This window comes from Megascapheus bottae, chromosome 12, assembly GCF_031878675.1.
Source record: "Megascapheus bottae isolate mThoBot1 chromosome 12, mThoBot2.hap1, whole genome shotgun sequence".
Taxonomy (NCBI): Eukaryota; Metazoa; Chordata; class Mammalia; order Rodentia; family Geomyidae; genus Megascapheus; species Megascapheus bottae.
In genome coordinates this window covers 10,644,784-10,668,516 of record NC_143520.1, presented here as the reverse complement: position 1 = coordinate 10,668,516, position 23,733 = coordinate 10,644,784, and the positions used below count along the sequence as shown (strand labels likewise).

Sequence of the window (23,733 nt, the reverse complement as noted above, 5' to 3'; positions counted from 1 at the left end):
TTCTTTGGCCAGTCCCCCCCTCCTACCAGAAAGGGGATGCAGGTGTTTATGCTCACTTGATAGAGAGCCTCTTAATTGTATCAGTCTTGACTTTTTCTCTCAAAGTATTTATAAAGAACATCAGAATGACACATTTTGCTGCATTAATTTGGTGTGTTTATACTGCCATCTAGTGGAATGTTGTGGTTCTACAAGATACTGTTGTAAAGCGAATTTACAATGGGGGAAAAAAAAGAATGCCCATATCTTATACGCAAACAGAAGCTTAAAAATATCTGGGAGAAAATTTATTTATTTATTTATTTATTTATTTATTTATTTATTTATTTATTTGTGCTAGCATCAGAGTTTGAATTTGGGGCTTCACGCTTGCTTGACTGGTACTCTACCACTTAAGCCACATCTCTAGTTCAGCATTTTACTGGTTATTTTGGAGGTGGAATTTCACTGACTTTCTTGCCTAGGCTGGCTTTGAACCATGATCCTTTAGGTCATAGCCTCTTGAGCAGCTATTGTTATTTTTCATCTGATTAGAAAATGATATGTATTCCCACCAGCCACCATCCTAGCTACTTGGGAGGCTGAGATCTGAGGATCAAGGTTCAAAGCCAACCCCGGGCACAAAAGAACCTGAGCCTCTTATCTCCAATTAACTTCTAGAAAATGGGAAGTGGGGCTTGGCTCAAGGGTAGGACAGTGACTTTGTGCTTTGGAAAGCTCAGGGACCATGCCCAGGCCCAGGATTGGTGGTAGCCTTGAGCTGAAGTGCTTAGGGACAGCGCCCAGGCCAAGTTAAAGCTCCATCACACACACATACACAAAAGTGGGGCAGCACTAATAACCTTGAGCACAAAGAGGCTCAGGGACAGCACCTAGGCCCTGAGTTCAAGCCCTACAACTGACAAAAAGAAAGAGAGAGAGACAGAGACAGATAGAGAGAGAGAGAGAAAGAAAAAAGACTTACATATTAGTACAGAGACCTTAAAAGGAAGAAAAAACAAAGCACTGATAAACTCAGTATCTAGACTTACTAGCTAGTTGACATTTTGGTAATTTTTTCCTTCTGTCTTCTTAAATGTTTTCATATTTTTAGTGATTCAAGATTGAAACCAGGTCTGTGTTGCTTCTCATTAAGGAAGGAAAAACCTTGGATATAGAATCGTAAAGTGCGCTTGACATGATACTGAAGTAAGGCCAGGTACTCATGGCTCACACCTGCAATCTTAGCTACTCAGGAGGCTGAGATCAAAGTCAGCCAGGGCAGAAAACTGTGAGACTCTTATTAACCATCAAAAAACCAGAAGTAGGGGCCGGGAGTTTGGCCTAGTGGTAGAGTGCTTGCCTAGCATGCACGAAGACCTGGGTTCAATTCCTCGGTACCATATACAAGAAAAAAGCCAGAAGTGGTGCTGTGGCTCAAGTGGTAGAATGCTAGCCTTGAGAAAATCCAGGGACAGTGCTCAGGCCCTGAGCCCAAGCCCAGGACTGGCAAAAACAAAAAACAAAAACCAGAAGTAGAACTGTGGCCCAAGTGATAGGGTGTTAGTCTTGCATGAAAAAGCTAAGGAACAGCACTTTAGGCCCTGAGTTCAAGCCCTGTCCTCTCATACAAAAAAGGGGGGTGCTGAAGGGAACACATAATGGTGTTCATGCTCCCCCCTCAAGAAACAAACTATGTGTTAACTAATACTGAATAATAAGAATAAGAACAATTCATGCTGTTAAAGTTTTAGAAATGGAGCAGCTACTTTAAAGTTTGATTGGTAATTGGACCTTAGAGAGTGGGTTCACAATGTCACATTAAAGAGTTTCTATTGAAGGGCTGCCTTCAGTTCAATAATTTTCTAACACCTTCTGATTTTTCTGAAAGATCCGTATTAATGACTATTAACTCTTCTCAATCAAAAATCAAGTTTTTTGGACTGAGTAAGTGGCTTTACTTGGAGTAAAGACTAGACTTTAGAGTCTAGACTTGAGTCAGACTCAAGGCATTTGGGGAAAAGTTTTGTTGTTGTTGCTGTTCATCTGTGGGCTCCTAGCTAGTGCAGTCCCCGGATGTGCTAACTGACGTGTAACCTGTTGCTCTCCACAGCCGACCCAATGTCAGAAAGCAAGGAAGATCAGTGGATGGGGGTCACTGTCCAAAGCCAAGGTCCAGGAGGCAAAGTGGTGGTAAGTAGAGAACTGCATTCTTGCCATAGAGCTGGAGTGTGCCCGGTGTCAGCAATGCTCAGATGACAACAAACAAGTCAGCCCTGATCATGTGGAGTTTTTACCTTCTAGCAAATTGCCTGCTTTAAAGTAGGAATCGGTGTCAAGAAGAATCTATTATGTTTCCTGTGATTTCTAATATGCTATTAAACAGTCATACAACTTGCTACCATTTTCAGATTGTAGCCCATGACAGCTTGGGCTAAACCCACAAATAACTAAAGCAAAACAGTAGGAGTGTGATTCAAACGGTAGAGGGCCTGCTTAGCAAGCATGAGGCCCTGAGTTCAAACCTTAGTACCTGAGTTCAAATCTTAGTACTTCAGGGTGAAAACAGAAAAGTAAAAAACTAGACATAGTGTCTGTCCTAGGAACTTTGTGGTTTTTATAAATAATTTAAAAATATATGGAAATTACATTGGAAAGTGTCATCCTGTCATTTTAAAGCCTTTTGTATTCTAAATTTCTTGCTAGCAGTAGTAGCAAAGGAAAGAGGATGTTGTTAGGTATAGGTACCCCCTTGTGGCTAGTGGGATACTCCCACACTGGAATATGACCATCTTATTACAAGAAAGGGTTAAGTATGTGTGCTTTATCCCTGTGAAAATAAGACCAGGCTTTGTCTCCTCCAGAATGTAATTGTTTTCACACTGATGTGGTAGACCAGCCATAAAAAGCTAATGAAGAATATGAAGTAATAATGTTTTTCCCTTTGTTGTTTATGTGACAGGCAAATTTACAGATAAATTGCCCATGGAAACAGAGTGGCATTTCGGTATTTGCAACATTACTCTGTAAGTGAGAGTAAGACAGAAGGCCCTATTGCTTAGACACCATGGTCCCTAGCGCCATTTTGGGAAAGGTTTTCTGATTTGGAATCCTGACCCAGGAGTAGGGCTCCTTTAATCCCATCCCACTTAGAATTTACATCCTGACAACTTTATCAGTTCTGTGAACTTTCCGTAGCAAGCTTGATAGACACAAGTGGGTTCTCCTATTCCTTCTGTTTGCAGACATGTGCACATCGATATGAAAAAAGGCAACATGTTAACACGAAGCAGGAATCGCGGGACATCTTTGGCAGATGTTACGTCCTGAGTCAGAATCTCAAGATTGAAGATGATATGGATGGTGGGGACTGGAGTTTTTGTGATGGCCGATTGAGAGGCCATGAGAAATTTGGTTCTTGTCAGCAAGGTGTAGCAGCTACTTTTACTAAAGACTTTCATTACATTGTGTTTGGCGCCCCGGGTACTTACAACTGGAAAGGTATGATGTCTGAATTTACAAAAACAGCTGTTAGAGTCACTGAGTAGTTCTTACAATATACTTAGTATGGGATTTAGACTATGTTACCTGTAAGTGTGTTATAAAGCACAGGTATATTATTGTTTTTTTCATATAAAAAGGTGAATATTGGGGAAATAGATGGTGAACTGACCGGCCAGGGACACAGTGCCGACTCGGGAGCTGACACTGTGACCCCGAGCGGCTCTCACGCTGTTTTTTTTTTTTCATATATTTTTTTATTGTAATTAATAGAAGGGTTACATTATATTCACCAGATAGAAGGTGCATTACTTCACATACATTGATACCCTTTCTCATGTCTTGGTCCACAGGTATATTATAAAATCGGGTAGGATGTTAACATCTCTAATTAAAATCATGGGAACTGGAGGCATGGCTTACCTGCAGAGCACCTGCCTCACAAGCCAGAGGCCCTGAGTTTATTACCCAATACTGCCAGAAAGGAAGATTTTAGAGCTGGGAGTATGGCCTGGTGGTAGAGTGCTTGCCTAGCATGCATGAAGGCCCGGGTTTGATTCCTTGATAGCACATACATAGAAAAAGCCGGAAGTGGTGCTGAGGCTCAAGTGGCAGCGCTTGAGCCTTGAGAAAGTCCAAAGACAGTGCTCAGGCCCTGGCAAAAAAAAAAAAAAAGAATTTAATAAATGGACACATTTTTATGTGTTTTTAAACCACTGTTTACTAGTAGTTTATATTAGTACAAGTGATGAATTTTTCTTCTCTAGTAATTTAATAATTACCAGAAATTGCTCTTATTTCTTAGTTGTTTTTAGTTAGTGATTTCAAAATTTGAGAATTTGTGGTATGGACCCAATGAGTTAATGTGTTAATGTGAACGTTTCTTTCATTAAACCTTATCCTAAAAGGCCTTGTTTGATAGCGCATAAAGTTAGGAGGGCAGATGATTGGCATATTGGGGAACTTTCATATGGTGATTTCAGACAATGTGACTTGGAATGGTTCATGACAGTGTGTAATGATGGTTAGAAATAAAAGGAGACAGGGAGGGGGGTGGCTCCTATATTCTGATTGGATAAGCCCGGTCAGTTCCTGAAATACTTTATCTTCTCTGAAGACATTAAGCAAGTATAGAAAGCTGCCGTATCGTAAAAGACAGCCTAACTCTAATCTAGGTTGAAGAGAAACACATTGATCTAGACAGACTCTTTAAATTTTTGTATTAAAACAAATCATAACGTTGTCATGCATTAGAAGATACTTAGGAATTTTTTTTTCTTTCCCACAGAAACCTTTCTGTTTTCATTGCTATTAGAAATAATTCTTGGGGCCATGATTCTCTGTATATCCACCCTAGTAACCTTGGAAAATAATCTTATTACATGTACACATATCTATGTCATATAATGAAATCAGGCTTGTTTGACCTAATTAAAGTACTATGCTCAATTTAGGAAGTTTTATTTTAGCAATAATAAGTAACATCTAGGCCAGCTGTGGAAGCTCAAACCTATAATCCTAGCTACTCGGGGAGCAGAGATTACAGGATAAAAGCTCAAGGCTAGCCCAGTGCTGGGCCTCATGGCCCATGCCTTTTATCCCAGTTATGGGGAAGAACAATGGTTGTACACAGTGGCATCCTTCTGTCATCTCCAAGGATATGGAGAAGCACAATTAGGAAGATCACAGCCCACATTGGTCCAGGCATAAATTGAGACCTTACCTTGAAGATAACAAATGCAGAAAAGGAGTTAGGGGTAGCTCAAGTAGTAGAGAGCTTACCTGGCAAAAAGAATTCAATCCCTGGTACTGCCCAAAATGGTATTATCTCTAGTAAAACCAAAACAATAAAAATACTTGCCAATTATGTGTATTTTAATAAGTCAACCTTGACTGTAAATGTTCCATTTTAAATGATCACATTTTAGTTCTTTCCATATGAAATATTTTTAATCATTCTAAATATTTCTGAGATGAGATTTTGGTAAAAGCAATTAAAAGAAACAATATATTAATTTTGATTGTTACACTATAAAAAAGAAACAAATTTGATGTAGTCCTTGTAGATTACAAGGAACATAAAATAACATGTCTGTCACGTTCATGCCATTTAAAATATTAGTTTTTTAAAAAGCTGGGCGCCGTGGCTCACGCCTGTAATCCTACCTACTCAGGAGCTAAGATTTGAGGATCAAGGTTCAAAGGCAAGCCCAGGCACAAAAGGACCTGAGACTCTTATCTCTAATTAACCTCTAGAAAATGGGAAGTGGGGCTTGTCTCAAGGGTAGGGCAGTAGTCTTGAGTTGAAGAGCTTAGGGATAGCACCCAGGCTGAGTTCAAGCCCCATGACCCACAAAAAAAAATTAATTAATTAATTTAATTAAATATTAGTTTTCTGCAGATCTTGTTGACTAAGCAGACATTCCTTCCATTTTTCATCCAGTTCCATGACATTATGATCATATTTGAAAATGCATGCAATTTTTTTCTCTTGATTTGCCATTTTATTATAATTAACAGAAGGGTTACATTATAGTCTCCAGATAGAAGGTGCATTACTTCACAAACATTGATACTCCTTCTCATGTTAATTTTTTTTTTTTTTTTTGGTCAGTTGTGAACCTTGAACTCAGACACTGGCTGCTACTATCCCTGAGCTGTTGTGCTCAAGGCTAGTGCTCTACCACTTTAAGCCACAGCCACACTCTGGTTTCCAATTACCCACCGGTAACTGGAAATAAGGGTCTCACAAAGTCACCTCTCTAACCTGCCTTTTCTTCTCAAGTTTTCTTCCTATATTCCTTGATGACGTGGGATGTTTATTAGGTGACATTTTATTTTGATTCATCTTCATTTTTTTTTTTTTTTTACCATTTCATTCCTTCAGGGATTGTTCGTGTAGAGCAAAAGAATAATACTTTTTTTGACATGAACATCTTTGAAGACGGGCCTTATGAAGTTGGTGGAGAGACTGACCATGACGAAAGTCTTGTTCCAGTACCTGCTAACAGTTATTTAGGTAGGAGAGTGGGCAGAGGGCATGCCTCCCTTCCAGACATGATTCTCCCTAATGGGCCCCAGGCCCCTGAACTTATTAAAGGGTGATTTTAGGCCAAGTGGAGGCACTTGCTACGTCTGGGTTACCTGGAACCAACCCAACTGCTGGTGGTGGGACCTTCCCTTCTGGCTTAATGCTCCATCAAAGGTGAAAAAAAACCTGTTACACTTCAAAAACATCATCTGTGTTTCCTCTTGAAGTCTGTCTCCTGAGCAGACTGTGGTGTCTAACCAGCAACGGGCCATGCTTATAACCATGCGAAAGTGCCTGGCTGTTTACAGTGGGCTGAGCCGCCTATCTGCTCCCTGCAGAGCCTCATTTTAGGGATACTCTGAAGAGCTACACTTATAAAGTTACTTTGAAGTGGCAGGTCAAGATCTCCAGATCCTTCCTCTGTGATTGCCATTCTCTTCAAGGATTGGCCCTCCATCTCCATTGGACTTCCATGTCATAGGGCCTGGTGGGCGGCACAGGGGCTCCTGGCTGAGGTTGAGCAGGATGGCTAACACAGCCGGAGGACCCAGATAGGGTCTAAGTGCCAATTCCTTAACTCCTGAGGCTCGTTTGCATTACTAATGGTGGCCTAAATTATTCCTGTGCATTATGGTAATTACACAAAGGCTTTTAAAAGCTTTAATTCTTGGTATGAGTTGACATAAAGAATAATTACTGTTCATTTCTTGAAGGAAAAAAAAAAGACATAAAAATACTCTAAATCTAAATAGTAACCTATTTGTTAAAATGATGAGAAAAGTACCCATATACTAGAAATACTACTGGAACAATAGAAAATAGAAAAGGAGATAAAACAGATACAGGTACATAAATAATTCCAAACAATGTGTGAGTAAACATATTTCAACTTATTTTAATTCTATAAATATGTATGAACTATACTATTAATGGAAAAAAAAACATTCTTCAATTCATACATTTCAATTCCCATTAAAAAACAACAAAACAAAACAAAACACCTGAGTGTGAATGTATAGATGAGGGAAGACCAAAATTAAATAGTACTTGTTAGGTACCATTTGTATACTATAAATCAAGTATTTTCGTGTGTGTGTATGTGTGTGTGTGTGTATGTAGTTGAACCCAGGGCCTTGGTACACTCCAGCAAGTGCCCTACCACTGAGCTACGTGTCCAACTGTATGTCAGCTACTGTACTCACTACTTCACATATCTATAATATAGTATGAATTATAACCCAGTACTCTTTTTTTTCGGTTGGTCGTGGGGCTCGGACTCTGGGCCCGGTCACTGTTCCTGAGCTCTTTAGCTCAAGGCTATTGCCCTACCCCTTGAGCCACAGCACCACTTCCCGTTTTCTAGTGGTTAATTGGAGATGAGTCTCATGGTCTTTAGTGCCCTGGCTGGCTTTGAACCATAATCCTCAGATCTTAGCCTCCTCAGTAGTTAGGATTTGCAGGCATGAGCCACCTTGCCCAACCTCTTTTTTTAAAAAAAAAAATAAGCAAAATTGTTGATTCAGGGAACTTGATTTTGTAGTCCAAGTTAGACCACTGATAATATTCAACCCCCACATACATACGTTGGAGAACTGGAGCTGCACAGCAGCTGGTATGTAAATGGTTTGTTAATGGCTCCACAGGATAGGAAGGGAGCTCAGGGCTAGTGGTTTGCAGTCTCACGTATTAAACATGGGTTTTCGTAATAAAAGCCTTTCAAGGTAAATGTCAACAAACCAATATTTTATTTGAACATATATTAACCAGCAGCCTCTCTTTCTTCAGATATGTTATTTCAGGATCATTTGTGATGGGAAGTATTTAATTTTAATTGTTCTGGACAAGAAGCCAGCACTTTGGTCTTTTTAGATGCCTATGGATTGTATAACTGTTAAAACAGAGGAACATAGAAAACATTTTCTTAAATGCATTTTTCCAGTTTGGGAACGGATTTCTTCCAAAGTAGATGTCTGAAAAAGGAATTGAGTTTGTATTGTTAAATTTTGCTTGTGTGTGCTGGGGGGGGGGGGCTCTCATTTCAAGATATCAGTGGGTTAGGGGAATAAAATGATGTGCTTGAGGTTTTGGAAGTAGCAAAGAAGACAGCTTGCCGGGTCTGACAGTGGCCTCATCCTTCAGCGAGAGTGGCAGTGGTGATCCTGCCTGTTACTAAGCATAATTATTTTTTTCTTCAATCTCTTCCATCCCGTGCGTGTATACAGGCCTGCTGTTTGTGACCAGCATTTCCTATACAGATCCCGATCAGTTTGTTTATAAAACATGGCCTCCCACGGAGCTGCCTGACACATCCCCTGATGTGATGATGAATAGCTACCTAGGTTTGTGACCTCAGAGATGACAAATAAATTGTCTTGGTCATGGTCATTTAAAAAATTTTTTTTGATCCATACAGAGCATAAATCTTTTTATTTTCTATTTCATTTCAAGTGAGGTACACACAAAAAGCATGGCATGATGGAGGCTCTGCTGCTAGATGGTTTTCAGAGCTGGATTCAATTATATCACCCTATTCCGAACTTAGGGCTCATCGTGTTTTTCAACTCATTTCACAATTTGAGAACTACAAGGATAGTGGTGATGTGTTTCATGAGTAAAGCTCAATTCAAAAAGGTGCGGGTGTGGGGCTTATGTAATGTTACTTCTATCCTCTCCTGCCTTTGAATGGAAAGATTTGCTTAATTTTTGAAGAGTTTTAATAGTGAGCATATTTACTATCTAGCAAATCTTGGTGCCTGGGGTCTGACACCCAAATTGGCCCATTATAATTGGGTGTTCCACCATTTTGTCCCCTTTGAACAAATACATAACTTGACCCCATAACAATCACCTCTATTGTTTATATGAGTTCTCAAATACTGTGTGACATCATGCATGGTTTTGTTTGCATGTTGATAACTGAGAATTACATTGGTTCAAAATAATGAGATGGTATATATGTATGGTGTGTCAAGGAGATTGATGAGCATTGATTCTGTACACGTAAGAATCATGGTTACTACAGCAAAAATTTGTAACACACTTAATAAGAGCTGGGTCCTGGGGCTGGGAGTATAGCCTAGTGGTAGAGTACTTGCCTGGCATGCACAAAGACCCGGGTTTGATTCCTTGGTACTGCATACTCAGAAAAGGCCAGAAGTGGTGCTGTGGCTTACTTAAGTGAGAGAGTCCTAGCCCTGAGCAAAACAGTGTCCAAGGACAGTGCCCAGGTCCTGAGTTCAAGCCCCAGGACTGGCAAAAATGAGATCCTGGTTTCCTGCTGGCACATACCTATAATCCTACCTACTTCAGAGGCTGAGATTTGAAGATCATGATTTGAAGACAGCCCTGGCAGAAAAGTCGATGAGACTCATCTCCAGTTAATTAGCTAAATACTGGAAGTGTTTGTGCTTCAAGTGGTAAAGCATCAGCTTTAAGTAAAAAGATAGAGAACATGAGGCCTTGAGTTCAAGCCCCAATACTAGCACAGAAAAATAAAATTAAAAATAATGCTATGGATCAGGTTGTGTTGTAAGCTGTAAGACTTCAGAATCTAGCTTGCTGTCCTTTATCAGGATTACAATATTAAAACAGAGTCAACTCCTAAAGATTCATAAAAACTTCATAATTCAAATGATACAAATGCTAAATAACACAAACCTTTTTTTCTTAAGTCTTTAGTATCCACAGAAAGCAGCAAAATATCCTAGGACTTTCTCCTTGTGTTAAATCTCTGAGCTGTATAGCTCCTGTTGTAAGTAAGAGAGTGTGGTAGGGAGTGACAGAGGAAGGGTACCCACGTACCCACAGAGGGTACTTCCTAAAATACAGAATGGATGTAAAAGGCTGTGTTGTGTCTTTCTAGGCTTTTCCCTGGACTCAGGGAAAGGTATTGTTTCCAAAGATGAGATCACTTTTGTATCTGGTGCTCCAAGAGCCAATCACAGTGGAGCTGTGGTGTTGCTAAAACGAGACATGAAGTCTGCACATCTTCTCCCTGAGCACATATTTGATGGGGAAGGTCTGGCTTCTTCATTCGGCTATGATGTGGCTGTGGTAGACCTCAACAAAGATGGGTAAGAATGTCATATGTGTATTTGTTCCTCTACAGGCGCTGCTTGAACTTAGGTGGCCTGGATACTGTCCCCTAGCTTTTTTATTCAAGGCTGGCGCTCTACTATTTAAACCATTTTTGCTGGTTAATTGGAAATAGGAGTCTTGTGGAGAGTTGCCGTAGCTGGCTTTGAACTGTGATCCTCAGATCTTAGTCTCCTGAGTTACTAAGATTACAGACATGAACCATCAGCACCTAGTGTATTCTGTGGTTTCTCAAGGGTCTTGGAACACATAGAATGTCCTGTTAAAAGTAGGGACTGGTGACAAAGTACATAGGTAGATGATGGGTGGCTGTTTGGGGCATGGAGTGATGGAATCTTTGCTAGTGGAACCCTACTGCATTGTGGCTCTAACTTGAAAAAATAGCTTTGAGTACTTACCCTCAATATTTTTGGAGTGCCTGTATTCTAAACTATTCATGTTATTTTTGTGTGTGAAATGTTTTCGTTTGGGAGATATAAACTATCCATTTGCAGGCCTGTCTATCCGATCTCTACCTAAGCTTACCAGTATTCTGGCCAGTGGTTCACAGTTTATCCCCTTTGTTCTGGTTTTAGATGGCAAGACATAGTTATTGGAGCTCCACAGTACTTTGATAGAGATGGGGAAGTTGGAGGTGCAGCATATGTCTATATTAACCAGCAAGGCAGATGGAATAATGTCAAGCCCATTCGTCTTAATGGAACCAAAGACTCTATGTTTGGAATTGCAGTCAAAAATATTGGAGACATTAATCAAGATGGCTATCCAGGTAGATAAGAGATAGCACCTGGTCATGATTGTAAAGGAAGAGTGATTATGACATTTTACTTCAAAATGTTGTACTGGAGTGTTTTGAAAACATCATGTTTTTACATATGGGATGTTGTTAACAGATATTGCCATTGGAGCACCCTATGATGATCTGGGGAAGGTTTTTATCTATCATGGATCTGCAAGTGGAATAAATACCAAACCTACGCAGGTAACTGGATAACCTGGGTTTCTGCATGTACAGACTCAGCATTTTTCTTTGTAATGTACTACTTAGAAGTACATTTTCCCACAAACCTTATTTTATTTACAAGTCTAAAATAGGATATATATTGTTTTTATTAAGAAAAAACTAAACATGCTGCTGAGTTAGGTGCTGGTGGCTCATACCTGTAATCTACCTACTCAGGAGGCTGCGATAGGAGGATTGCAGTTTGAAGCCAGCCCAGGCAAGAAAGTCTACGAGAGTCTTATCTCTAACTAACCATCAAAAACCTGAAAGTAGCTGGGAGTTTGGCCTACTGGTAGAGTGCTTGCCTAGCATGCACGAAGACTGGGGTTCAATTCCTTGGTACCACATACATAGGGGGAAAAAAAAGCCAGGAATGGTGCTGAGGCTCAAGTGGTAGAGCTCTAGCCTTGAGAAAGTCCAAGGACAGTGCTCAGGCCCTGAGCTCTAGCCCAGGACTGAAAAAACAAAACAAAAAACCTGAAAGTTGATTGTGGCTTCAGTGGTAGAGCACCAGCGTTGAGTGGAAAAAGCCAAGTAAGAGTGCAAGGCCCTGAGTTCAAGTACACAAAATCCACAATAACAACAACAAAAACCATGCTGTTCAACATTGAAATACAGATGTAAATGCATGACCTGCTTGCTTTAATTATAAAATTTCTTGGACAAGTTAGGAAAACAATGCAATCCAGAGCAAAAGACTGTTCTGTCCTGACAGTAGGGAGAGATGAAACTGTGACTTATTAGTACTTACTAGAAATGAAACTGGGAAAGCAAAGTATATGGCTATAATTACATGAAGAATTTGGACACTAAAAGCTGTAAATTGCTTTAGAAAAACATCTTTGAAGGACAGGTTGGTTTGAGCTATAATAGACACCAAAAATGGGTCCATTTGTTCTTTGAGATATTAGTAACTCAGGTAATTTTATGAAATAAAATGTAGTCAGTAGCCCATCATATCAATATTTATACTATCTTTGCACATGAACAGAAAATTTAAGAGAAACTTGTGGTCTATATCCAATGTAGCATAATGACATATTTAGTGCTCAAGTATCCATGCTGCTATGTGTTTTTTCCAGGTTCTGGAGGGCACAACACCTTACTTTGGATACTCAATTGCTGGGAACATGGACCTCGACAGGAACTCCTACCCTGACATTGCTGTTGGATCCCTTTCAGACTCAGTTGCTATTTTTAGGTGTGTTATCTTTGATGTTAGTTTAGCATATTCTGTAAGTTTGAATCTTTGAACTGAAATTTCCAACTATCAAGGTACAAGTCAATTTGAATTTTGGGTTCTCTTTTGAAGGGGTTAAAATCTTGCTAGTACTGAACTACTTGAGAAAAGGTGGGTCAGTAATTAGTGAGTGATTTATCAGAAATTACTGAGTGATTTATCTTCATAAATGTATCTTCACAGCGGGGCACTAGTGGCTCATTCCTGGAAGCTTAGCTACCCAGAAGGCTGAGATATGAGGATCACAATTTGAAGTCTATGAGACTTTTTGTTGTTTTGTCAGTTGAACTTTGGGCCTGAGTTCTTTTGTTCAAGGCTAGTACTCTACCACATTGAGCCACTGTGTTACTTTTCTGGTGATTAATTGGAGACAAGAGTCTGATAAACTTTCTTGCCTGGGCTGGCTTTGAATGGTGATTCTCAGATCTCAACCTCCTGAGTAGCTAGAATTATAGTCATGAGCTGCTAGCACCTGAACCATGAGACTATAAGTGGAGCTGTGGCTCAATATCCCTTCCTTCTGCTTTTATTGTTGCTGGAAGTCACCATTGTTTTCCTTGTCTTTAAACCATTCATTCATTCATTCATTCATTTATGGTATTGGTACTAGGGTTTGACTTGAGGGCTGAGCACTGTACCTTAACTTTTTGTACATGGTGCTTCATCATTTGAACCACACCTCCACTTCGGGCTTTTTGCTAGTAAATTAGAGCTAAGAGTTTCTTGGATTTGTCTGTCCAGAGTGGCCTCAAACCATGATCACAGCTTCCTAAGCAGTTAGGATTATGGTGTGTACTACTTGTACCTGGCTAGATGACCAAACGTAGATGGCTAAATTCTTGAGTTAAATGTTTGTTTTTGTCTTTGTATATTGATGTTTGATTTTTTTTTGCTTTCTTATCATAAATAGGTTGATAATGTACCCTAAAAACTAGCTTCTTTCTTTGATACCATTAGATAGCAAGGAGAATTATCCCCTTATTTTATAAATGAAGGAACCGAGATCCAGGATTTGCTTCAGCTTCTGTTCTGAAAACGAGGTGTAGTTCCTAAATCTTGCCAACCCCGTCTTCAGAACCTTACCACTGAATCATACTACTCCTTCCGAACTAGCTAATAAATAAAATGCCAATTAGCATAAGCAGCTAAGCCAGGGAGATTTGCGTTGTATGGTAAAGTATACATTTTTGTTCATTATATATGTACTATATTGGTTCTCGACATTGTGTATGTTAAGCCAGGTGCTTGTAGGTCTCACATGCAATTTTAGCTACTCAGGAGGCTAAAGTTTGAGGATCACAGTTCCAGCCAAGCTCAGGCAGACAAATCCTCGAGACTTACCACAAATTAACCCCAAAAAGTCAGAAGTGAAGTCAAGCCACTGATGGCTCATGCCTGTAATCTTAGCTACTCAGGTGGCTGAGATCTGAAGATGCTACTTGGAAGCCAGCCCAGGTGAGAAGGTCTGTGAAACTCTTTAGTAACACCAAAAAGCTGAAAGTGGAGCTGTGGCACAAATAGTAGAGTGAGCACAAAAACTCAGGGACATACCTAAGTCCTGAGCTCAAGCCCCAGGATATACCCCTCTACCCAAAGAAAAGCCAAAAATGGAGCTTTGGCTTAAGTGTAGAGTGCCAGCCTTGGGTAGAAAAGCTGAGAGCTAGCATCCAGGCCCTGAGATCAAGTCCTACTACAGCACACACAAACACAAAAAATTGTGTATGTTATACATTTTAAAAAGAAAGCAGACCTCAGGCAGAAATGTGTATTAACTTATATCACATCCGTTTGCTGATATTATTATGTGTAAAATACTCTACAAGTATGGAACTAATTGTAAAATACTTATATGAATAAGATATGAATATTTACCTCTTTAATGTACTTGCAATACTGAAATTAAGGAAGTGCCTAGTTGATTAGTATCTTCAAATTTGAAGCTGTGTAAATACACAGTAAAAATAAAAAGGTAAACATGCAAGATAAAGGGACACAGAAACAGGAATGAGGGCAGTGTTTTTGCTTTTACTGGCCTCTGCCTTTGTGGTGAATGGACTCAGGCCTTTCACAGCCTACCAACAGATTGATTCCAGAAGGTTGAGCTGGGATTTGGAACAAATTTTCCTATAAAAATACTGTTCTCCAGGATGGCTGGGTTTACCACAAGCCCACCAAAGTCACCCTAACTGAATCCATCTGGAAGAGAAATCGTAGACCCATTCTGAGTTTTGGCTGGGGAGCCAGGGAGGTGGGATATGGGATAGGATCTTTCCAGCCTACTACATCTTCTCCCCCAATCCTCGCCCCCAAACACTATGTATGTTATATTACTATAATTTCATCTTGGTTGTGACATTGCTGAAGGCTCAAATCCCTGGTAATGTCTGGTCTGCCCCACAGTGAAATACAGCAAGGAGAGAAGTTTTGTTTTTACAGGAGGAACAAGGTAAAGGTGAGGAAATCCAGATTATTGAGGGTCGACAGATTTGGAGCCAAGAAAGGAAAAGGTTAGGAACTCAAGGTTTTGCTGACAGAGATATTGTGGGGTTAGAAAGATTGTGGTCTGCTTTTTAAGATTGGGGATGAGAGATTCTGAGAAAAGATAAAGGACAACTGTTGCAAGATGGAGACTTAAAAGTTCAGGATTTGGTTTTCCCCCCTTCCCTGTCCAATTTCAAGTAACCAAATACAAATGTATCCAATATGTCAGATAACGAAGTGAGATATTGTGACAATATGAGATAACAAAGGAACAGCAAAAGAGATGAGAGATAACACAGCACCTTAAGAGGGGGTGGGGGAGAGGGTAATGGGAACCAAGACATATGGAAGGGTATCAATGTATGTGAATTAATGCACCTTCTATCTGGCAAATATCATGTAACCCTTTTATTAAATACAATAAAAAAATATTTAAAGAAAAAGTTCAGGATTGAAATACTGTCTAAATCAGAGACCTTGATACCAGTCTAGTGTCAGGTGATTATTTGTATGTTTTTTTTTTGTTGGTTTTTTTTTTGTTTTTTTTTTTTGCCAGTCCTGGGCTTGAGCTCAGGGCCTGAGCACTGTTCTTGGACTTTCTCAAGGCTAGAGCTCTACCACTTGAGCCTCAGCACCATTTCCGGGTTTTTTTTTTCTATGTATGTGGTACTGAGGAATTGAACCCGGGTCTTCAGGCATGCTAGGCAAGCACTCTACCACTAGGCCAAACTCCCAGCTATTTGTATAAGTTTTATGGAAAGTATTTTAACATAGTATATATGTATTATAATGAAAAGTGTATATTTGACAGTAAACCCTGTATACTTGCATAATAAGAGACATTTTACCAAACAACACACAACAACTTTTACCAAAAAGACAAAATGTAAATGCTGACAAAGATGTAGAAAACACTTGTACCCTACCTGTGGGAATGTAAGTTAGTGCAGCCTTATATGAAGGTTTACACAACACACACAGAGGAAATAAAATGAATATTTCAGAGGTATGTGCATTCCCATGTTTTCTGCAGCACTGTATACAATAACCAAGAAATGGAAACAACCAAAGTGTCCAACAGCTGTTGAATGAATAAAGAGAATGTGGTGCATATACACAGTGGAATAGTATTCAGCCATGAAACTTGAAATCTTGTCATGTCACCATGGCTAGAATGTTACGTGAACTAAACCAGGTCTAGAAAGACAAGTGCTCCCTGCTCTCACTCATATATAGAATCTGAAAAAGTTGAATTCATTGAAGTTTGGAGGATGGTTACCAGTGGCTAGGAGGGATGGAGTGGGCAGTAGGTTCTAAGTTACAGTTAGATAGGATAAGGAGCTCTGATGCCACTGCTAGGAGTGTAATAAAGATACTAGTTAAATACTTAATTCTGAATGTTTTCTTTTTCAGAAGCAGGGATTGAACCTAGGCCTATGGATAAGCTAGGCAACATCTTTCACTACCACTAGAGCTGTGTTCCCAGCCCTTGTACATATAAATCCTAAGATGATAAATGATGTTTACCTGTGAAACAACACATGAGCCAAGTACTTGGAGCTCACGCCTGTAATTTTATCTTCTTGGAGACTGAGATTTGGAGGATCACAATCCATAGCTATCCTACACAAAAAAAAGTCCATGAGACTGTCCAAAAATAACTAGCAAAAAGCCAGTCTGGCTGGGTACCAGTTGCCTATCTGCAGTCCTAGCTAGCTACTCAGGAGGCTGAGATAAAAGAATCATGGTTCAAAGCCAGCAAGTGCAGAAAAGTCAGTGAGGCTCTTATCTCCAATTAATCACCTTAAAGCCAGAAGTGGAGCCGTGGCTCAGAATGGTAGACTACTAGCCTTGAGCACAAAAGCTTAGGAATAGCACCCAAGCCCTGAGTTTAAGCCTTACAAAAAAAAAAAAGCCAGACATAGCTCAGGTGTTAGAGCACTAGCTGAGTAAGCAGGAGGCTCTGAGTTCAAGTACTAGTACTAGAAAACAAACAGCAAAATATATTTGTTATACATGTCTTCTTTTATTTCCTCAAGACATGATATGTGGTCCAGGCTGGCCTAAAATTTGTGATTATCTTCACTCAGTTTCCTGAGTGCTGGAATTACATATCAATTTAACAATAAATGCATATAAAGCATTTTTAGAGTCAGAAATCACTGCTAGAAATTTATCTTAATCTCAGCATGCCCAACAATTAGTTCTATACTGACCAGGAGTTGGTAAAAGACATTATAGTGATAGAGCACACCACCAGTGTGTGCAAAAAGCCATGAAATAGGCCTGTGTGTATAGACAGGAGACCTCGAAAGTGTTCATGAATGACACTAAATGAATAGGCATAAGAAAGCTCCATTTATATGCATTTTTACTATTGAACTGTAACAGAAACACATTAATGGATAACTTTCTGGGAGAATCATAAAGGCTACCTGAGAGGTTTGACTATACCATTGTAGAGACATAGTTATTTGATCTAAAACTACAGCTTACTTACTGATAGTAAGTTTGTATGTTTAGTTATAGTATAATTTTAAGTAATAACACCTTTATACGTATTATCAGTTATTTCAACAGTGGGGAAGGAAAGCAAGCACATGTGTAAACATTTCCATTTCTCCTGGTGGTGAATAACTCGCATTTAAAAGCACCAGCTAGGTGCTGGTCGTTCATGCCTGCAATCCTAGCTACTTACAAGACTAAGATCAGAGAATGGAGGTTCAAAGCCAGCCTAGGAAAGTCCATGAGATTCTTATCTCCAATTAACTATCAGGAAACCAGGAGTGGAGCTGTGGCTCAAAGTGGTAGAGCACTGGTCTTAAAGAAAAGAGCTCAAGGATAATAGCATCCAGGTCCCTGAGTTCAAGCTCCATTACTGACCAAAAAAGAGCACCAAAGACTGAACTTGTTCATCTCTCTGTCTTCAGATCCCGGCCTGTGATCAACATTCAGAAAACAATCACAGTAACTCCTAACAAAATCGATCTCCGCCAGAAATCTGTGTGTGGGGCCCCTAGTGGGATCTGGTAAGTCCTTTTTGATTCCTGGGAGCTTCTTGTGCATTATAACCACTCTGCCGCCCTCAGAGGTCACAGGGAAGGTCAATGTCCTGAGAGTGGGTCCAAGGGAGGAGAAACCTGTACAGTGACCATCACAGTTTTATTCATCAGCAGCTAGCAATTGGGGTAAGGGAGTAGAGGATCAGAGAACTTGGGCCATGTTGGGTATTTTCTCTGTAGCAATACAACTTTTAAGAAATTCTTGTTTGATTTTTATACAGCCTCAAGGTGAAAGCCTGTTTTGAATATACTGCCAAACCCACTGGTTACAATCCTTCAATCTGTGAGTACCTTAGTACATTACAAAAATACCTTCTCTTTGCCAGGTTGAACATTCTGCATAAATTATGGAAAAGCAAAACGGCCGTGGCCCAAGTCTTGTTTAAGAATTAAGTGTATCTGTGGTCTCCCCTTTAATCAAGAGGGCATAGCACTGCTAAGGGAAGAACAAGTCTTCATTTGGTCTCCATTTGAATTTTCCAGAGCAGATGGTTTGGGACAGCATGCATTGGAAAAGTACTTATTTGCTATCGCAATGGTTTTCTGGGTTTCTGTCTTTGCAAAGCAGTGTGGAAAATTGGCTTTGTGGTTGTGAGGTGGGTATTATGGGGAAGGGGGGGTGTAGAGGGACAACTGTTGGAACTAGAGCACAGCTGGAGTTGAAATCAATGCCAGGTTGACAACTCCTGAGGGCCCAGATCCTCAACGCTGTGCCCCCAGCTCCCAAGGTCCAGGCCGCTGTACTGGAAGTAGGAGTAGGAGACAAGAGTACTCTGGGGAGTAGCCTCAAAGCTGAATGACCCCGTAGTACAGGGCAAATCTTAAATCTTCACCACTTTAATTTTCCCCAAGAACTACATCTCTAATGGTCTCCAGTGCCTAGGATTATGGTGGTGGCCACATGAGAACAATATGATGGAAAGCAGTTTGTCTTGAACATTATTCTGCTTCCTTACCCTGTAATCCAAGTTAGGATTTCGCTAAGTTTTTGACCCAGCCAAAATAGTATTTCTAGCTGAGGTGCTTCCCAGTATGGCTTGAACAGCCATAGCTCTTAGGTGTGATCCAACTCAAAAAAAAAAAAAAAAATCCTTCAAGGAGAAGAATTTGGTATGTGTGTGATCAGTCCATTACCTAGAGTTGGTAGAGGATCAGATTGATTAATAACACTTTGATTAATAAATTCTGGGCTCTGGTTGGGTAGTTTATGCCATAATCTGAGTTACTCAGGACACTGAGATCTAGAAGATCTTAGTTTGAAGCCAGCCTAGGAGCTGGGCGCTAGTGGTTCATGTCTTGTAATCCTAGCTGCTTAGCAGATCTGAGGATCACAGTTAAAAGCCAACCCAGGCAGCAAAGTCTATGAACACTTATCTCCAGTTAATCATAGAAAAAACCACAAGTAGTGTTGTGGCTTAAGTGGTAGATTGCTGGCCTTGTGCAAAAGAGCTCAAGGACAGCACCCAGACCCAGAGTTAAAGCCCTGAGACTTTAAAGTAAATAAATGAATAAATAAAGCCTAAGTGGAAAACTCCTGGAAACTCCAGTTCCAACACAACCAGCCAAAAAGATGGACTAGAGTCATAGTACAAGTGGTAGAGCAACAGCTGAACAAACAAGCTGAACTAGTATGAGCCCCTGAGTCCAAATGCTATTTAAACACACACACACACACACACACACACACACACGCGCTGTCTCTTAATATCCAAGAATTTAACCTAATTCAAAATACACTCCCAGTTGGCTATATTTCTCATTCTTAAATTTTGGTGAAGTTTTATGTAATAGTAAAGAACACTTAGGAAATAGAATAATTATATTCAATGGGGTGTGAAAAAGAACAGTTTAGGGTATATTATTATTATTTGTATGTGTATATATATGTGTATGTTACATGTATGTGTGTGTACATGTATGTATGCTGGTCCTATGGCTTGAACTGAGGGCTAATCATACAAAGCTGCCTAAGGTAGTATATCTAGAATCTTCTAGGATCCCAAAATGTGATCATATTGTTTAGCCAGAGTATTTTAACATGGCAGTCCTCAAATATAGTGTTCCTATGTACAGATATTTATAATTGAGCCTTAATGAGTATTCTACTTGGCCTGGCCCTCAGAAGGTCAGCAGAGGTGGCTTGTGAGGATTTTAAGAGGATGTGAGTTGTCGGGGAGGTTGTAGAAGGTTACCATGGGTTTGGTAGATAAACGGTTTTAATGAATCCACACCCTCCTATGCTTAGGCTACGGGGGCACTCAATATGTGAGCCTTTGTCTCGCTCATTGTGAAGTTAGCAGGTCACTAATAAATGGATGATGTCAAGGTTAGAGAGGGCCTAAAATGGGCAGCATTCCGTCTGGCAGCTGTGACATTTAAGAATTCTTCAAATAGACACAGAAATTACTACTGAAACTGATGGTGTTTCTGAATTTTGGTCTTGAATAGCTGTTAGGAATAATGTCACATCCTGGTGTGTGTGTGTGTGTGTGTCTGTGTGTGTGTGTGTCTGTGTGTGTCTGTGTGTGTCTGTGTGTGTCTGTGGTGTTTGTCTATCTTATTGTAGAGCCATTTTACCTGGCTTCTGCTCATTTGTTTACATATCCTATTTCTCTCGGGTATTGGTAGTTTCTGGGAGTGTGGACTGTGGCAATGAGCACACGGGCCTCAGCTTGGCCTGTAATGGAAAAGTCAGCAACACAATGTAGTGGGCTTGGAGAGTGGGAGACAGAATACTCCTTCATAATGCAATAGGACAAGTTTCCTGGGGGAAGTTGTTCGAAGGGAGACTGAGCCCTAAAGGAAGGGGAGTGTTAGCCAGGAGGGTGGGAAAGCAGCTATGTTTCCAATAAGAGACGCTGGCATCTCTACCCCTTACTGTAATGACTTTGGATCTCCTTTTCTTCACTTGCAAAGATGAAGAGCATATTCAAATAGATGCTTTCTGTTTGAAAATTTATTCCAGCCTTAACATGATTATTGGGAATAGGCTGTTCATTTTCTATATTTTCTAAAGCAGATTTGCTTTTCCTCAAGCTGCCTTCTCTGGGCCTTGGCACATGTTTGCTTTGCTTTCTCTTCTGATGGTTAGTGAGTGCCTAATGAATGTAAGTAATTTAAGTATTGGCCCATGACAGCATAGTTAGCAGCTTTGCCCAGTGACCTGACGAAGAATGCATTTTGAAGGCTAGAAATGATATTTTGATAATCCAAATCCTGCTGGCCTCCAAGCTCCCTTACTGGAGGTAGTCAAGAGCAAGCTGCTGTTCTAGACTGCTAGGTTATCCACTTCAGCTTTATTATCCTGACACGCATGCCTGCTGGTATTAGTTTGAACTCAGAGCCTGGGTACTGTATCTTGGCTCTTGTGCTCAAGGCTGGCATGGCACCACTTGAGCCACAGCTCTGCTTCTGGCTTTTTGCTGGTTCTTTGGAGATGAGGCTCTTGGATTTATCCGCCCAAGATAGCTTTGAATTAGGATCCTCACTCAGAGCTCAGCCCTTGGAGTAGTTAGGATTGCCTTGCTCTTAGAGATTCTTTTGTGTAGCAAAGGCTCTATTCAGGAGGCCACTAAAGCATAGATGGAAGGAATCAGGTCCTGAAAGAGAGCTGGATGTTTGCATTTGTCTTGGTCCTCTGTGGTTTCCTGAAATTCAGCCAGAAACTGATTCTGAGCTGCTGCAAGTTTTGGCTTATTCTGGAGCTCCCCCAGGTGGCCCAGTGAAAATTGAACTTTACAATGCTGTCAGAAGCTAGGGGAAGGAAGGGACAGTTTGATTCAAAGTGGTAGAGTGGTAGCCTTGAGCTGAAGAGCTCAGTGGCAGCACCCAGGCCCAGAGTTCAAGCCCCACGACTGACCAGAAAATAGAGAGAGAGAGAGAGCAAAATAGGAATGAAACAAGGACAACAGGGAATTAAAATATTTCAAAAGGAGCTTCAACATAGTTATAGTTAGATGGTACATGAATATATTATGAGTTAATATGGTTTTGTTCATTTCATCCAGCAATTTTGGGCACATTGGAAGCTGAAAAAGAAAGAAGAAAATCAGGGCTGTCATCACGAGTTCAGTTTCGACACCAAAGCTCTGAGCCCAGGTATACACAGGAGCTCACTTTGAACAGGCAGAAACAGCGCTCCTGCATGGAGGAAACGCTCTGGCTACAGGTGAGCTCAGGCCTTTAGCTATTAAATGATTCATGTTCAATGATATAACATGTTAACCCTCTTGGAGGGGCGTGTGTGTGTGTATATGTATGTCTTACATTTCCATTGTACTTAGCTGTCTTACTGTGCACTTTGTAGGAAAACATCAGAGACAAATTACGTCCTATCCCCATAACTGCTTCTGTAGAAATCCAGGAGCCTAACTCTCGCCGGCGTGTGAATTCCCTCCCAGAAGTTCTTCCCATACTGAACTCCAACGAGCCCAAGACAGCCCATACAGACGTAAGTCATCCTGTCTGGTTTTAGTGAAGTTTTTGCTGCATTCTAATGCTAAATCAAATGTCTCCAAAAGTACTAGAACTAGTGATTTAAAGACTACTCCTTGTTATTAGCATGTTTTCAATATATATAAAATTGAACTGAGAAGACCTTCTTTGAAAATTACCATTGAACATAGAAATCTACCAGAGCAGAGAATATTTGCCTTAATTTTGGACACTGTAAATTAATTGAAACTAGAACTGGCAGAGTTTATATTCTAGAACAATGAAATGGGAAGATCTGTGGCTCAAGTGGTAGAGTGCCAGCCTTGAGTGATAGAGCCTACAAGAATGCAAGGCCTTAAATTCTACACACACACACACACACACACACACACACACACACACACACACACACACACACCTGTAATCCTGTCTGTTCAGGAAGCCAAGATCTGAGGATTGTAGCCTACCTAAGGAGACAACTCTGTGAGAGTCTTATTTCCAGTTAACCAGCAAAACTCTAGAAGTGGAGATATGGCTCAAGTAACAAAGCACCAGCCTTGAGTGGAAGTTCCAAGCAAGAGTATGAGGTACTAAGTGTAAGCCCAAGTATCAGTACCAGAAATAAATAAACAAGAATTTTAAATGAATGAAAAAATACCATTAGGACATTAATGAAGGAATATGAAATTCTGCATGACAAAAATACATTAGCAATGAATAGTCATTTAGTGCCTAATGGAGGCTAGCTTATCTTAGAAAAAATTGATATTACATGGCTTGCTGGGTACCTCATGTGAAATGAGAACTGTTCGGGGGGCTCCGCATGATGAGATGCAAGGTTAGTCTGGGAACTGTAACTTCTTGATCTAATATTATTATTTTGGTGCTGGATTGAATGCCCAACAAG

The 23,733-nt window shown here is 40.3% G+C and overlaps 1 protein-coding gene across 2 annotated transcripts in view; it reads left to right on the top strand.

The window, feature by feature from the left end:
- Positions 1 to 23,733, top strand: part of Itga6 (integrin subunit alpha 6) — a 79,635-nt gene that overhangs the window by 38,372 nt on the left and 17,530 nt on the right. For both annotated transcript variants that reach the window (XM_090342628.1, XM_090342629.1), the window contains exons 3-13: positions 2,093 to 2,172; positions 3,225 to 3,480; positions 6,368 to 6,499; positions 10,374 to 10,584; positions 11,182 to 11,375; positions 11,500 to 11,588; positions 12,692 to 12,810; positions 18,261 to 18,359; positions 18,614 to 18,675; positions 22,400 to 22,560; positions 22,699 to 22,842. In XM_090342628.1, the coding sequence (XP_090198754.1) occupies positions 2,093 to 2,172; positions 3,225 to 3,480; positions 6,368 to 6,499; positions 10,374 to 10,584; positions 11,182 to 11,375; positions 11,500 to 11,588; positions 12,692 to 12,810; positions 18,261 to 18,359; positions 18,614 to 18,675; positions 22,400 to 22,560; positions 22,699 to 22,842 (1,547 nt within the window). The remainder of the gene's footprint in view (positions 1 to 2,092; positions 2,173 to 3,224; positions 3,481 to 6,367; positions 6,500 to 10,373; positions 10,585 to 11,181; positions 11,376 to 11,499; positions 11,589 to 12,691; positions 12,811 to 18,260; positions 18,360 to 18,613; positions 18,676 to 22,399; positions 22,561 to 22,698; positions 22,843 to 23,733) is intronic.